This window comes from Paramormyrops kingsleyae, chromosome 23 (assembly GCF_048594095.1).
Source record: "Paramormyrops kingsleyae isolate MSU_618 chromosome 23, PKINGS_0.4, whole genome shotgun sequence".
Taxonomy (NCBI): domain Eukaryota; kingdom Metazoa; phylum Chordata; class Actinopteri; order Osteoglossiformes; family Mormyridae; genus Paramormyrops; species Paramormyrops kingsleyae.
This window is the reverse complement of record NC_132819.1, coordinates 19,860,243-19,875,715: the sequence shown is the minus strand read 5'-3', so window position 1 is coordinate 19,875,715 and position 15,473 is coordinate 19,860,243. Positions and strand designations below refer to the sequence as shown.

Sequence of the window (15,473 nt, the reverse complement as noted above, 5' to 3'; positions counted from 1 at the left end):
GCTCAAGGAGCCATAGGCATGTGACTGTTTTACTGAGGCTGGACATGAACCAGTAACCTACTGCTAATAATCTGAGGCTTAATACATTGAGCCACGTGCTGTCCACCCAAATGAACCTGGTCTAAAGTCAATGGTGCAGTATTTCATTGTTATTTTAAGGGTGCATGGGAAAAAAATACTGTGTAGAATTTACTTTAAAAATGGTGGAGTTTTTTTTGTAAAGTATACCCAACTTTAGAAAATAACATACTTAAAAATTCAGCAAAAGTCTACCTGTAATGGTAACCCCTACTAAGGTGGATTCACTCAAAACAATTGAGGAAATTCATTTTTTCAAATGATTTAATTTTAAAAACTTTTCCATGTTTCTGTGAAAATACAATCTATCCATTTCCATCACTATTTGTATAACACAGCAAGCCTGGATCCTATCCCAAGAAGCAGCCAGACTGTCATTTAACTGGGAGGGAATGGAACGTCATTTCGCTACATATTCAGGCTACATCGAAGAATGATATTCAGAGATATTGGACATTTTTTAAATTGTGGTCTGTTGTTAGATACTTCCATGTGTATACTCCTTTAGTGTAATATATACACTCTGTAGTTTCACTTTTCTCAGGAGTATGATATACTGCAGTCTTAACAGAACACCATGTAAACGAATCCACATAGTTCCGCATTCGTTGGAAAAGATGTCAGCGGATTGCCCAACGCTTTTTACGTAACCTTAAGCCGCCTGAAAGAAAGTGAATGTGTCTGTGAAGTTGACGCGACCAGGGGATTAATTGCTCTTGGAGTCTTTAAGCCTGAACACATTTTTTCCATTGTTGATCAGTCTGACGCGGAAGTGAAAATGTTATGTTTTGCCCCCTGACGTCCTCCCTCCGGTGTGGCCGTGATGGTTTGCTCCTAGCCGTTCCCCCGCCGGTGTGGCTGTGATGGTTTGCTCCGCTCGGTCACGCTCCGCCCTCCCGCGCGCACCCTGCGATCTGCGTAGCCGTTCATCATGGCCGGCGTATCAGCTGCAGCTCGACTCTTCTCCAGGCGGGTTCTGCATTTCCAGGCCGTGAGTGTTCGCTCCAGAGCCTGCGAGGAAACATCTTCTTGTGTCCCTCAGTACCGTGCTGTGTTACTCCGCCTTCAGAGCTTTGACGCCACGGGGTCCAAGCCGGGTGGCGGTCGGTGCCTTAAGGGGGTTCGGGGAGCTGCTCAATGACTCTGTCTGTTAACGGACCGCGGCAGCCAGTAGCTCTGGCTCCGGGGGATTTACTCCGCGTTCCGTGCGTTTAAATGCGGCGTCCCATTAAAGCATGTGTCAGTCTCTGGGTATTTATGTGCGTGCGGAGGCCAAGGCGCAGGTTGACTTTGTCTCGCCGTGTGAAGGTCAGGATAAAGGGAACACGCCGGAGGAGCCGTACGGAGCGGCTGCCGGTGTGTTTACGGCGCCCCCCGCTTTTGAATCCCCGTTACGCTACTCGAACCGTCGGCTCGCAGCATCCCGACACCCATTAAAACAACGCATGATGTTTTGCCGGTGTTTCATTGAAGATCAACGCGGAAGCGTGCGTAATGTGACCTACTGCCCCCCAAGGCAAGCAGGCAGCAGACGCTAAGTGGCTCGGCTACAGCTCTCGGTGTGGCCCTATATAGATCCTCCTCCAGAAGAACCTGTTGGCTGAACTCTGATGTCCTTTCATGTGCCTTCAGCTCCCCGCAGTCTGTCGAGGCAGCTCTAGGACCTTCCACTTCTCCATCTACGGAAAGAAGGACAACGCTAAAGTTTCAGATGGTGTAAGTGTGTGTGCTGTCGCATTCCTCTTTGCCTTGTAATTTTAAGTATGTTGACACAGATGCTTTACAGACGCTGTAGTATTTCGCTTTAAGGATTAGGTGTTTGGCTTTTGAAATGATTTTATATTGGTTGCAATCTGAAGGCTTCTGACAACCTTCCACAGTAAAGTTTTGAGATGCTTAATTCAGTAAAAATATTGCAAATTGTCTTTATAACAAAAATAATTACTTTGTTCATTTGTTTACAAAAATATATATTGCGTTAGAAACAACCAGTAATTGTAAGTAAAACATTAATTTTAAGTAGTAATAAATTGAAACCCAAATTATAGTTCTAAAAGAGCTGTTCTGATTGACATTCAGTCTCATTGGGAGCTTTTTAATTTTCAGCTTTGCAGTAACAAACACCAACCCCCCCTTTGGGGGCCAGTGACTTCAATTGCAATTCATATCAAAATAGCAAGTACAGAGCTGAAAGAGTCAGTCAAAAAAAAAACCTGACCGTTAAAAAGATGAAAATGTCTTGGCGGAACATATGTGCCAGTATGTTAAACACTGCTTGTCAATGGACTTTTGTTATGAAACCAGTAAGTTTGCAACATTGTTACAGAATTAAGCAAGTATTCTCAGACTTTCTGTGAGCACTGTAGGTGTTCCTCAGCTTGCAGATGTTGGGCTGAATGGTTCTGCAAAGTGAAACGCATGACTTGTGCCCACAGATCTCCACGCAGTACCCGGTGGTAGACCATGAGTTTGACGCGGTGGTGGTGGGGGCCGGAGGGGCCGGGCTGCGCGCCGCCTTCGGCCTGTCGGAGGCCGGCTTCAACACGGCCTGCGTCACCAAGCTGTTCCCTACCAGGTCTCACACCGTGGCGGCACAGGTATGGTGTCCCTCCCTCCTTTGCTCTACATGGGTGTTAAAGACCACTTACAGTCACTTAGTGCGAACTCTCTTTTCAAATACTGCATTTATCTGAAGTTACTGTGTAGATGGACAGTCAGAGAAAAAGATCTAGGACAGTAACCAGTATGCCCCAAAGTGCCCAAGGTAGCGTGATTTTTCTCTCTACACAACTGGAATGCTGGTATTTGTTTGTCGTTTCTGTCTTGTGATTTTGGTGTCCTTGAGGTTTTCATTTTTGACTTTAATTGGATGGTTATGCATCCACATTTCTGATGAATCTGTAAACCTGCTCTGCTTGGAGTAGAGACTTAATCTTGATTTTAATCTTCCCTGTATGGTTCAGGGTGGGATCAACGCAGCTCTCGGAAACATGGAAGGCGATGATTGGCGGTGGCACTTCTACGACACGGTGAAGGGCTCTGATTGGCTAGGAGATCAGGATGCCATTCATTACATGACAGAGCAGGCACCAGCAGCTGTGATAGAGGTGAGAGTCCAGCTGTGGGTCTCTGTACTCCTCTCGCCCTCGGTTAACAGGATTGTTTTAATGGTTTTAGCAGCTTAAGGCTGGTGAAATTGGACAATATTCTGGGCACAAACTAAGACCTTGGAAAGTGTTTTTTTTTGCTTCCGTTCTTGATCCTTTATTAAGTCATGGGTGTAGGGAAAAAGTGAAAGCTGTAATGATATTCGGTAATAGATGTGGAATTAGTCTTTCTGATCAATGCATGAGTTTAAAAATGGGGTCAGTTCAGCAGTAACACTACTGCCTCTTTTTCACCAATGCGGTGCTGGTGCTTTTGCTGGACTTCTTCCCAATCCGGAACTAGTTCCACGTGTTTCCACCGCAAAAAAACTGTCCCTGGGCCAGAAACAACAGCTCCAGCACAGCACCACAGAAAAGCTGGTCTCAGAAATTGGGTCCATAACATCAGTGAAAGTGGGAGGGGCTATCGCCACACACACGTGGAAAATTCAATCCATAACAGGTATAGTTTAGTCTAATATCTCCTGTGCGGGCAGTGAAACAACAGACCAAATGTTGTACAATAGCTTAAAATAGAATGGATGGTATTTGCTGAAAATAAGATATTTAATGTAAAATATTAACTTGCTCTAAAAAACGCAGCAGGCTCTCAAAAGGCACCAAGTGGGAACCGGTCCAGGACCAGCACCGGCTCTGTTGGTGGAAACGAGGCATGTGGGGAACTTGAATTAGGAAGCCGGTATTTTCTTTAGGTTTGGTTTACTGTAAAAGCCTGACCTGGGACTGCTGAAACCACGGCGTAACTTGTCTAGACTCGCCTTTTCCTAGACGTAGGCCTTGATCTCTGCCTTTAAGTATGTTAGAAGGTTGCAGTGATGGTAAATTCATGCTGGTTTTACTGCTCCTTCTTCCCTATATCAGTCCACCTTAGGGTTTTTCTCCTCAATCTCAGGAATGATGTGTGTAATGTTCACGCAGTTTAGCGTGCGGTGCCTCTCGTAGCTGCCTGTCGCTTAGAGGAGCGCCCCCCCCTCAGTCGCGTCGCCTGCCTCCTGTCCTTTTTAGCTGGAGAACTTCGGCATGCCTTTCAGTCGCACCGACGATGGGAGGATCTACCAGCGTGCCTTCGGGGGGCAGAGCCTGAAATTCGGCAAGGGGGGCCAGGCGCACAGGTGCTGCTGTGTGGCCGACAGGACGGGCCACTCCCTCCTACACACGCTGTATGGCAGGGTAAGGCACCCTCCTCTTCCTCACACGCGCTGGGTTAGGACACCTTGCAGAGGAACTCTTGGCTGCGATGATCTTTTCTGCTCCCCCTGATGCTCATTCCCCACCCTCTGGCAGTCCTTGAGATATGACACCAGCTACTTCGTGGAATACTTTGCCCTGGACCTGCTGATGGAGGACGGTGAATGCAAGGGAGTGATTGCCCTGTGCATGGAGGACGGCACCATCCATCGTTTCAGGGCTAAGAACACAGTCATCGCAACTGGGTACCTGGCTGTTACTCTGCCTCAAGTCCTTTGTTGGTTAGAAGAATGTAATAAACAGGCTTGGTTTACTAAGGGTGTGGTCTGTACTAGTATTAAACATCCTGAAGCGGGTCAGGTAGCATAACCATGTTAAAGGTTGATTTGATATTGATTGCTGTGTTCTGTCAGTTACTTCCTGTTCTGTAAGCATCTATCCGTCTCTGGGGTATAGTGGCTACGGGCGAACCTTCTTCAGCTGCACGTCGGCCCACACCAGCACCGGGGACGGGACCGCCATGGTGACACGTGCAGGTCTGCCCTGCCAGGACCTGGAGTTCGTGCAGTTCCACCCCACAGGTGAGATTTCTTGCAGCCCAGCCCACATCTATCTGTCTGCCGCCGCGGCATTGTCGCGGTGGGGTGACGGTGGTGCACCCCCTCGCAGGGATCTACGGCGCCGGCTGCCTGATCACTGAGGGCTGCCGCGGGGAGGGGGGCATCCTCATCAACAGCGAGGGCGAGCGCTTCATGGAGCGCTACGCCCCCAACGCCAAGGACCTGGCATCCCGGGACGTGGTGTCCCGCTCCATGACCATCGAGATCCGCGAGGGCAGGTGCGGCCCGGCTCCTCCCTCGCCCACGGTGAATTGGGTGGGTATTAGACGATGGGGACGGCACTGAGGACGGCGCTCCCGTTGCTGCAGGGGCTGCGGACCAGAGAAGGACCACGTGTACCTGCAGCTGCACCACCTCCCTCCGCAGCAGCTTGCCATGCGTCTGCCTGGCATCTCCGAGACCGCCATGATCTTCGCGGGCGTGGACGTCACCAAGGAACCCATCCCTGTGCTGCCGACCGTCCACTACAACATGGGCGGCGTCCCTACCAACTACAAGGGCCAAGTAAGCACTCAACGCACCATCTAACTGGGTAAAAAGACGGGGACTCTAAGGATGAGACTTTTTACAGCAAGAACGTAGCTGCTTTACTGGCATAAAGTGCTGTATGTTTTTCTACACATCCAATGACTTTAGGCTAGAAGTGGCTGTATTCATAATTTAATTCCCTTTCTGTTCATCTTCACTTTTATGATGACAAATGTATGAGAGCCTCAGTGAGTTATGAGCTTAGTCAGCGTCTGTCTGGCACAGGTGATCACCCACAAGGATGGTGCCGACAGGGTGGTACCCGGGCTGTATGCCTGCGGAGAGGCTGCTTGTGCCTCCGTGCACGGCGCCAACCGGCTAGGCGCCAACTCCCTGCTGGACCTGGTGGTGTTCGGTCGCGCCTGTGCCCTCACCATCGCCGAGACCTGCTCTCCCGGTAACTCGTCGCTGCTTGGATTAGATCCGCAAAGGAACCACCACCTTAATGTCTGCCCCATACGTTCTGTATGTCGCGATCATGACCCCCTTTCCTACTCCCTGTAGGTGAGAAGCTCTCGCCCCTGAAGCCCAATGCCGGGGAGGCGTCTGTGGCCAACCTGGACAAACTGCGATACGCCGATGGAAGCGCCAGAACTTCAGAGATCCGACTGAACATGCAGAAGGTACGAGTCCAGCTCTAAGGTCTGCGTTCTGGATCTGCTGGTTCCGTTTCTAAGAAATTATTTAGGTATGAACATCATGAAAACTGAGGCATCCTCATGTCCTTGGACAGACCATGCAGACTCACGCCGCTGTCTTCCGCACCGGTTCCGTCCTCAAAGAGGGCTGTGACAAGATGGCTGCCGTCTACACAACTCTGGATGACATTAAGACCTTCGACAGAGGTCTGTGGCTGCTCCTCTTCTCTCTTGTGCGTGTTAAGGGCTTTCTTGGTTCCTTTGGCATTGGGGCTGGTCCGTGTTCATTAACACTTGTCACAGGCAGTTACTGGGCTTCTTGTGATGGACAGTGAGCAGAAAATCAGCCTGATGTGTGAATCCATTGCTTATCTAAGAGGGGGCTGTGTGGTGGAGCTCCAGCTTTTCACTTAACGCAGAACAGCGCATCATTCAGGTAACCGGCATGTTTCCTCACTCACCCAGGCATCGTGTGGAACACAGACCTAGTGGAGACCCTGGAGCTGCAGAACCTGATGCTGAATGCCGTACAGACCATTGAGGGGGCGTTGGCCCGGAAGGAGAGCCGGGGGGCACACGCCAGGGAGGATTTCAAGGTGGGGTGTCAGGCTTCATTAAAGTCACTGGACTGACTTACTGTGGTACCTTGAACTTTCGCCTTTAGACTGACATGACGTCTTCTCCGCAGTTTGACTTGGTATACCTCACAGCAACAAAGGAACAGAGCTTAGCATGTTTGTGGAAGAAGCACTGTTATTAGCTCTGTTTTGATGAAGTGGTTGGAGGTGGGGCTGCTCGATATCACATCACGATGTACCGCCCCATGCACAGCTGTCACCAGGCTTTTAGATGACCGGCATAAACATTTGTGCGGATGCTGGCATTTCGGTACTATGCCGGTTTTTTTTTTTCTTTGGCCCACAATTTGGTGAGCATGTTAGTAGTGCTCCTATAATATCGGTAATCTGTATGAATTCGGCATATTCTAATGTCCATTAAACGTGTGGGACTTTACAAAAAGTACCATCACACCATCGATTCTTTACCTTGTTTATCCACAATATCTTCTCTTTTGAAAGGTGTTGTGGCTGCTGATCTGTCCCTTTCTTCACTGCCGCTTCAGTGCTTATCGCTTCCATCATTTACCAAAACAATAGCATGTGGCATTATTGGCATCACAATATGAATTTCATTAATATTTTAGGCGTACTACTAATTTGCTAACCGAATTGTTGGTGTAAGTAAAAGTCCACGTAGTTCCGAAAAGCCGGCATCCTGACAGATCACCAGTCATCTAAATCCCAGGTGATCATTGCACATCGGCGAGTGCATCACCATTGAAAACTCACCCTAGTTGAACAAGAAGAAGCAGTAAGATGAATGATAGCACATCTGTCTTGCAGGAACGTGTGGATGAGTATAACTTCGCCAAGCCCCTCCAGGGACAGCAGAAGAAGCCTTTCAGTGAGCACTGGAGGAAACACACACTGTCCTATGTGGACCCCAAAACTGGGAAGGTAAACTTTCTTTTATTCCATCATGCAGTGATGTCTTGTGATTGAATGGGAGCCGAATCAAGGGGTTATGTCATTTCGAATGCTGATCCACCGCACCAAGTACGGTACTTTTGGTACTTTCGCTTTTCCCATTGGCTTCCGGTCAGGTACCAGTATCAAAAGTTCCGGTACTGAAAGTGCCAAATGCTTTCTTTGTTGATTGGTTATGCAAATGGCCTACTGCTGAAACATAATACAGATGCGCCTTGAAAACAGTTGCGGACTCAGAAAATTATAAAACTAAGTTCCAAAAAAAAAAAGTGTTGTAAGTTTAACACAACAAAAAGATCTGGATGGCATGACAAGAAATTAGTGCTTTGTTTACTAATATGATATGATTTTATCAAATATTGGAGTATTTATAAAATAAAGGAGTTAATAAATTTCTCAGACTCGTGTTTGAGTGATTTAAATGGCAAGGATGAAAATGATTGCCATAGTCTCAGAGAATGCATGTAATGCTCACGCAAAAGCAGTGGAGGTAAACTTTAAACTGATTTTTAAACGTATAAGGAAAGAATAATACTTAAACTTAGCAAGCCTTGCAATTTTTTTTCCACCCTATGACAGAGTAACGCAGTAAAAATATTTTAGCAAAACTTTAACACGCACTATAATCTCCGTACAGAATTGAAAGTACGAAAAAGCCTTATTTTGATATAGCATGCGATGTTGGTATTAATATTGCACATCGTCAAGCTGTATAATATATTACAGCCATTTTTCGAATTCAGTACAAAATTCAGTTTGCTTCATCTTGTGATGTCATTTAGGGTCGGTACCAATTTTTACGCCAGTGGAACATCAACACCTTTCTCGAAGTACCAAAAATACGGTACCTGGTGCGGTGGAATAACGCCCTTTCATTTAGAGTGGATGGCTTGCTATCCTCTTTATACCCTGATTCCCTGTCTTTGTGCCGCAGGTGACTCTGGAGTACCGGCCAGTGATCGACAGCTCTCTGAATGAGGAGGACTGCGCAGCTATCCCTCCGGCTATCCGCTCCTACTAGAAGGACGAGCTTTAGCGTGGCGTTCATGCTCTGCGCACAGGACGGCTTTATCCAGCATAACATCCAAGCTGTACCTTCAGCTTACATTTAAATATAATCACAAGGAATCATCCTGTCGGAAGCGTCAGCTTAAATAAAAACAGTATCACCATCTAACGAAGGTGGAGTCTGGTTATGAAACCTGCAGTGTTGCTCCGTTGTTACGTAGCTGGGCCTCTGTGTGACAGTGTGAAGCTTTTTACACGTTATTTCAGCGCAATAAACACTCCCTGAACAGCAGATGTAGTCAGATAATCCCTGTTTGGAAGCCTTGGAATACGAAGAACATTCTGGAAGCTTGAAAGTGAAGCTGTGTTGCTGCCAGTGCCTGTACAGTATGTGTATTTGCAGCTGACTTTACACATGAAGCCTCTGGAAATTTAGTTCAGCTTCCCCGCCCTTTTCTGTTTTGCATTGTAAGTACTGTAATAACTCAGAAGTGATTTTGTAGATCTCTTACCCATCTGTAGTCTGAAATCCTCCTCCTGACCAATATCTTGCATGCTCATTTTTTTTTTCTTGCCTGGTGTAGCTCTGATTTTCCTTTGTATTTAATGTGCATTAAATACATTGCTTATTAACTGAAAATATTTTTCTCCAGTCAGCAGGCAAGGGTTTTAAAAATGTCCAAAGGATGTTTTAGGTAGAACTTTCTTAATGAAAAGCGGATACCTTTGTGTGGGTTCAATTCATTCCACAGGCTCAGATTGAATGAATAAAGCACACAAATCAATTTCATTGTCATTTCCTTGTTTGTGTGTACAATCTCATTCTCATCTGACTTTAAATTTATTTTTTCCTTCTCTTTGGGTGGCCTTAAAGCTGTTCTGCTGCTTGCTGTACTGTTGTGCATCTGATTGTTTGATTATACTTTGAATAATTTTATCAGTTAATAGCATGGGTACAGTTGTTTTATTTAAGTTAATTTTCCATAGACAGCCATTAGCTGAGACTGACTCAAACTCACCTCATATATGATGTCTAAGAAAATAGTCGTGTAATAGGTGGTCTAACAGCTTAGTTTTGGTTCTAAGCCCAGTTAACTGAGAAAACAATCCTTATCACTGGCACAGGGGTATGGCTAGAGATTTTGGGCACCCAACCCAGAACGGTCCAATTATGTTAAATTTTTTTATTCAGTGTTATATACGAAGGTTATAAAATGATTGAAAATGATTTTTCATAGATAAGACCACCAACTATTCAATTTTTTTTCCCAGTTTTAATGCGATTTCATATATTTTCTAATACTGTATCTTATAAATGCGTTTATTAATAATATATTTACCTTTGTTATTAATATTTATTATTAGCACGCGACTCTGCCCACAACAGACAGCCCAGCATGCCTCGCGCGGTTATGCTCTCCTCCTGCGTCCGCCGTGTTTCAGTTTCCCCCTGCAACTCATCACAATGGCAGAAAGAGGATACAGCTTCTCTCTAACTACTTTCAGGTACATGCACGTTGAAAGTAACTTGGGTCAGGGATGTGGAATTCGGTTACTCTGCGGCTGTGTGATCGCGAAGCAAAGGTGCCCGTAAAGGAAAAGCGCGTGTTCCTCTCTGTTTGAGTAGCCCGGGAGTTGCAGTGTCACGGTGCTGACGGCTAGCCTTAGCATTGCTAGCGCTGTTAGCACTTGTAACATGGTTCGTGCCGTTAGCATTGTTAGCACCGGTAACAGGATTATTTCACTATTAGCCTGGCATCACGGGTACCACTCATCTGCACTGATACTGACTAACTTTCCAACGTTTAAACGCTGTATGCTTATTCCAGCTATTGTAACATATATCGTTTCAATCTGCCAGATGCGTGAAGGCGGTGAATAGTATGTATTTAAAAAGCTGAATTGGTTTCACTTTCATTTACTGAGCACCTTTGGGTAGTATAGAGCCGAGTCTCTAATAACTGATACTTATTTCGTAATGTGGTGTTATATCTGTATATATTTGTGCGTGGGATGATTAGATGCTCCCATTGCATTACTTTAAGTTGTATTTACAATATTATGCAGAAGTGAACTCAGCAGTATCGTAATCATTAAAAATGTGTCAGTCAGTGCCATTAATGGGTTCGGGTCCTCTACAGCCCGTCCGGCAAATTGGTCCAGATTGAATATGCTCTGGCGGCTGTTGCCGCTGGTGCTCCATCGGTCGGCATCAAAGGTGAGTGTCTGCTCCTCTGGGGGTCTGTTTCTCGCTGCCCCAGCAAACTGTATGTGATACACCGTATGATTTTTCGTTATTCAGCATCAAATGGTGTCGTTCTGGCCACTGAGAAGAAGCAGAAGTCGATATTGTACGACGAGCAGAGCGTTCATAAAGTGGAACCAATCACCAAGCACATAGGCATGGTCTACAGTGGGATGGGTCCCGACTACAGGTAACAGCCGCTTTTACGGACAATAAAAGCAACACGTATTAGGGCGCCATCTTGTGGTGGAAGTGGGTGATTGCAGCACTCTGACACCGAGTGACACAACATGCTTTAAAAGAGGATCTCTCGGCAGGGTACTTGTGAGGAGAGCCCGGAAGCTGGCCCAGCAGTACTTTCTGGTTTACCAGGAGCCCATTCCTACAGGTCAGCTGGTACAGAGGGTGGCGTCAGTCATGCAGGAGTACACGCAGTCAGGGTGGGTCCTACAGCTTTCACATTGGTGACTTGTATGCTGCATTAGTCCTGATGTTTAAAGGCTGCAGTAGACCTCACCGTGATCACGTTGTGTTGAAATGCCCTGTCTGCTGTAGGGGAGTGCGTCCGTTTGGGGTCTCACTGCTGATTGCTGGCTGGGATGAAGGACGGCCCTACCTCTTCCAGTCAGACCCTTCTGTAAGTGCGGCTGGCCTGTGCCTTCTTAAAATCTGTGTCATTATAGAGTGGTTGCGTGGGTTGTTCATGTCTGGTTAACTTAAAGGTGAATGACAGTTTTCTGTACTCCCATTCAAATGTTGGCTGGATCTGCCTTTTGAGAATTTGGCCTGTTTCTCTCAGATGAGAGGGGTGTTGATTATTGCTTAATATCTTCATATAGGGAGCATATTTTGCCTGGAAAGCAACAGCAATGGGAAAGAACTACGTCAATGGAAAAACATTCCTTGAGAAAAGGTAGAGTAGCATCAATCAACATGTTTTTTTTTTTTTTTTTTAAATCATTAAGTATTAGCTGAATGTCTGATTGAGGCTGTAAGGGTTTACAAATTGTGCTGGATGGTTGACAGATACAATGAGGACCTAGAGCTTGAAGATGCAATTCATACAGCAATCCTGACTCTGAAGGTAAGTTTCACACACCAAGCTTGGGAACCGGGGACCTGTGTCACGAAGGTAGACTTTTGGGTTAGCAAGACAGGTATTCTGGGGTAATGTGTAAGTGAATGAAGATAAGGGGTAAATCTCAATACCAAGAACACGAAGACTTGTGGTCTTTGCAAGACCGATCTTGCTAACTTGCCTTCCAAGGACAAACTTGTGGCGCAAAGAATCATGGGATTGGTTTCATTTGGCGAGGATGCAACCAATGTATCCTTGATATTTGTGGCGGAGCAACAACTACACCTGGGCATTTTTACATTATTCGTGTACTTGTGTTCTTAATACTGGAACTGGTCTTTGGCAAAGGAAGATGACGTAAAATGGGTATGTGAGAACACAAGTTCCAGTCAAGTACGCATTGATATTCACCCAAAGTACCCCAGTTTAAATGGACTTTAAATCCAACAAGTTACCTACCTAACCCAGAAATCTCACTTCATGATACAAGCCTCTGGTCTGCCAGTTTGAGCAGATTCGTCTTTTTGCTGTTTCTCTGCTACAAGAACAATGTGTTATGTCACAGGAAAGCTTTGAGGGTCAGATGACTGAAGATAACATCGAAGTGGGCATTTGTAATGAGGACGGTTTCAGAAGACTTTCCCCTTCTGAGGTTAAGGATTATTTGGCAGCCATTGCCTGAAACCACCGGCAAAGCTTTCCATGCGCTTTATTTTTCTAGCTGTTTGAAGTAAAATGACTTAAAATACTGTATATTCAGACTGTCTTCATTTTTATTGTTTTTTTTTCTTAAAAATGAAACCAATAAATGGTGATAATGCAGTGATTTCCTTTATCCCTCACAGAAATAGAGCAAGGTGTCCTTTAATATTTACAATTTCTTACCATAGTTTACAATGTTTAGAAATTTAAAAAAAACACGCTTGAAAAAAACCATCTGTCCAGGATTAGGTACCGTTTCTTCAAATGATAAATTAACTCCTCATGAAAAGCTGAGCACCAAAATGTTGAACACAGTGTCCTTGTCCCTCAAGCCCCATTTGTTTTCCCGGCCGACGGGCTTCATTCTGCGATTCTCAGCTACGTCCAAACCGCTGGACAAACTCAGTCAGAGTGTGGACCTGACCATATCCCACACTGGGGTCCATGCTAATGAAGTCATCTAAATTCATCTTGGACCCTGCAGAGGAAAGGTGGGGCGGTATGGTGTTAAACTGCTTAAACTGTACATCAGGTCCCTCCAAAGTTTCCGTCTGAATGCTGAGAGAAACGCCTCCTACCTGCTGTTTCGATACAGGGGTATGGGGGCGGAGACACGCGCCATGTCCCAGTAGCATCTTTCATATGCGATCTGTCTGATGCAAAATTCTGCAGGAATTCTTCTGCTGGAATAGCACGCAGTTTCCTAGCAACAGGTACACTGATGTGAATGTCACCGTTAAAGTGACAGAGCCACCATCCTGTTTCACTTAATATGAATTTCAGGTATTTCAGGTACCGTGTCATAAATGTTGCAATGTTTTTCTCCATTTACCATACACTTTTTGAATCATTAAAATGTTTAGGCCTACATATTTTTACAGAATGTTAAGGTCTTGAAAACGTGATGGCGCAGTATCTCGAAATGAGCCACTACCTCCTGAAAGCTGAATTGATGTAAGCGTCTGACCGGAAGGCTTCTTTTATGTACGTGTCAAATGGACAGGGAAAAGGCAGGACAGTATCTAGATCATAAATGAACCTTTGATCCTTGTTCCCGTCATGCAGCAGAATAACATGGTAATCCTTCAAGAAAAATAAAAGGTCGAACATCATATACCATACTCAATGTGAAATATGGTACATTTTCATTATAGCTTGGCCATACTGTAAGCGTCGACAGAATAGAACCTACCCAAATTACGGGTTTGTTTCCATGGCTAGACTTCTGCTCCCAAAGAGGAACCTGCATGGTATTGTGGACAGATTAAATAAAAGAACAGTGGCACCTTCTACATATACACATATCCCACTATATCAACAGACACTTGCACCTTACCATCTTCTGCTCATTGGATATGAAGACAGCATAAATCTCATCCATGGGGAATTGCTTTTGGATCTTGGCATATTCACATAGTTTCCAAACATTTTCCTCGCTGTAAAGGAACACATTAAAGACAAAAAAACTGGGCAAGTCTCAAGCTCGTCTTAACGGAAGAAACCGTTACATTTTAAAACGTAATACATGTCGTACTGTGGAGAGACATACGTAGACATTCTGGGTTCACTGAGAAAATATCATCTTGAGAAACCTGTCCAATTTTATGTGTAACTTTACGTATTCCCATATCAAATGCTGCCCCCCTGAATCTGCCAGGGTATCCATGCCCCACCTACGCCCCTGATATTATGTGTGCAATAATCTTTGATAATGAATATGCTGTTAAAGCAATGAAGAAAAAAAAAACACGCCAAACGATGGAGAAGACATGGTCGCTGTCACTGATCTACTTCCACAGAACAGTGACATTAACACAGCACAGGAGATGCCAAATGAATATTTATGTCCAGCCTTACCAGTAGCAGCTGGTGTAAACGCAGTCCTTCCTGCAGGGAGTAATGCGCTCGTACTCCGGCGAGGAGCCGCTAACATGCATATCTGAGAAGACTCCAAACTGCTTAATACATGTCGCTTCCTAACAGCCCGGAGAGAGCCGGAAACCAAGAGCGAACGTGTCCCAGCGACACGCGTCCGTGTTGAAACCACAGCGCCGCTGATGCGTTTCAGGTTGCGCCTCTTCAGCGCGTTCACTTTCTGGGAATGTATAGCACCGTGCGAACGATCAACCGCGGCCTGAAATTCCTGTTATATCAATAAAACGTAGTTTTTGTATTTTGATTTTACGCGTTAGTGTGCCTACGCACATCTACGTCTGTTGCACAAATATTTTAAATCATTTAAGTTGTTCTTTTTTAAATCAGATAACGTGAAAGTTATGTAGACACATGGCATGTGTAAAGAAACGGGGCGGAGGCGGTCCGAAGCAGCTGCGTTGAAGCTTATGCTGAACCCTTCTGTGGGAAGCTATGGAAAATCTTTCTGTCTTAAACGTACCAAGCAAAGCTTCGTTTCTTCAACCCCTATATTTAAATAAAACAGAATAAAACAATTTAGAGTATAGACAACAATGCAGAAAAGAAGACAAAGACACAAATGCAACCTTTATAAATTTGAACTTTCACCTTCTTTAATATATACGGTTATGGAACATGCTGACAACTAACATTCTTGTATGAAAGATCTGCCACAACATGGTGTAATATAACATTGCTAAAAGAAAGTGTTGGTCTCATGATTATTGTTCTATTTATTTGTACAATTAGATGCTTACTG

General features: G+C 45.2%; 3 protein-coding genes across 4 annotated transcripts; 2 read left to right on the top strand and 1 right to left on the bottom strand.

The window, feature by feature from the left end:
* The first annotated feature begins 939 nt into the window (after positions 1-939).
* sdha (succinate dehydrogenase complex, subunit A, flavoprotein (Fp)) lies at positions 940-9,559 on the top strand. The gene is made up of 15 exons (XM_023828883.2): positions 940-1,069; positions 1,711-1,794; positions 2,514-2,675; positions 3,042-3,185; positions 4,251-4,415; positions 4,530-4,678; positions 4,890-5,014; positions 5,103-5,271; positions 5,362-5,557; positions 5,807-5,978; positions 6,086-6,204; positions 6,315-6,426; positions 6,685-6,815; positions 7,623-7,736; positions 8,701-9,559. Exons 1-15 carry the CDS (start codon positions 1,010-1,012, stop codon positions 8,785-8,787), a joined length of 1,989 nt encoding a protein of 662 aa, XP_023684651.2. The 5' UTR covers positions 940-1,009; the 3' UTR covers positions 8,788-9,559.
* A 600-nt stretch (positions 9,560-10,159) lies between these two features.
* Positions 10,160-12,919, top strand: LOC111852026 (proteasome subunit alpha type-2-like). The gene is made up of 8 exons (XM_023827498.2): positions 10,160-10,280; positions 10,916-10,992; positions 11,077-11,209; positions 11,337-11,459; positions 11,575-11,656; positions 11,859-11,932; positions 12,046-12,103; positions 12,663-12,919. The coding sequence occupies exons 1-8, from the start codon at positions 10,240-10,242 to the stop codon at positions 12,777-12,779; spliced, it is 705 nt and encodes a 234-aa protein (XP_023683266.1). The 5' UTR covers positions 10,160-10,239; the 3' UTR covers positions 12,780-12,919.
* Positions 12,853-15,088, bottom strand: ntaq1 (N-terminal glutamine amidase 1). 2 transcript variants are annotated; one of them, XM_023827517.2, is made up of 6 exons: positions 14,657-15,088; positions 14,136-14,235; positions 13,992-14,042; positions 13,839-13,882; positions 13,378-13,502; positions 12,853-13,277 (listed from the first exon to the last, which is right to left on the bottom strand). In XM_023827517.2, exons 1-6 carry the CDS (start codon positions 14,734-14,736, stop codon positions 13,174-13,176), a joined length of 504 nt encoding a protein of 167 aa, XP_023683285.2. In that variant the 5' UTR covers positions 14,737-15,088; the 3' UTR covers positions 12,853-13,173. The 2 variants fall into 2 exon arrangements, with proteins under 2 accessions (XP_023683285.2, XP_023683276.2); XM_023827508.2 differs by having other exon boundaries at positions 13,734-13,882; positions 14,657-14,941.
* Positions 15,089-15,473: the final 385 nt, after the last annotated feature.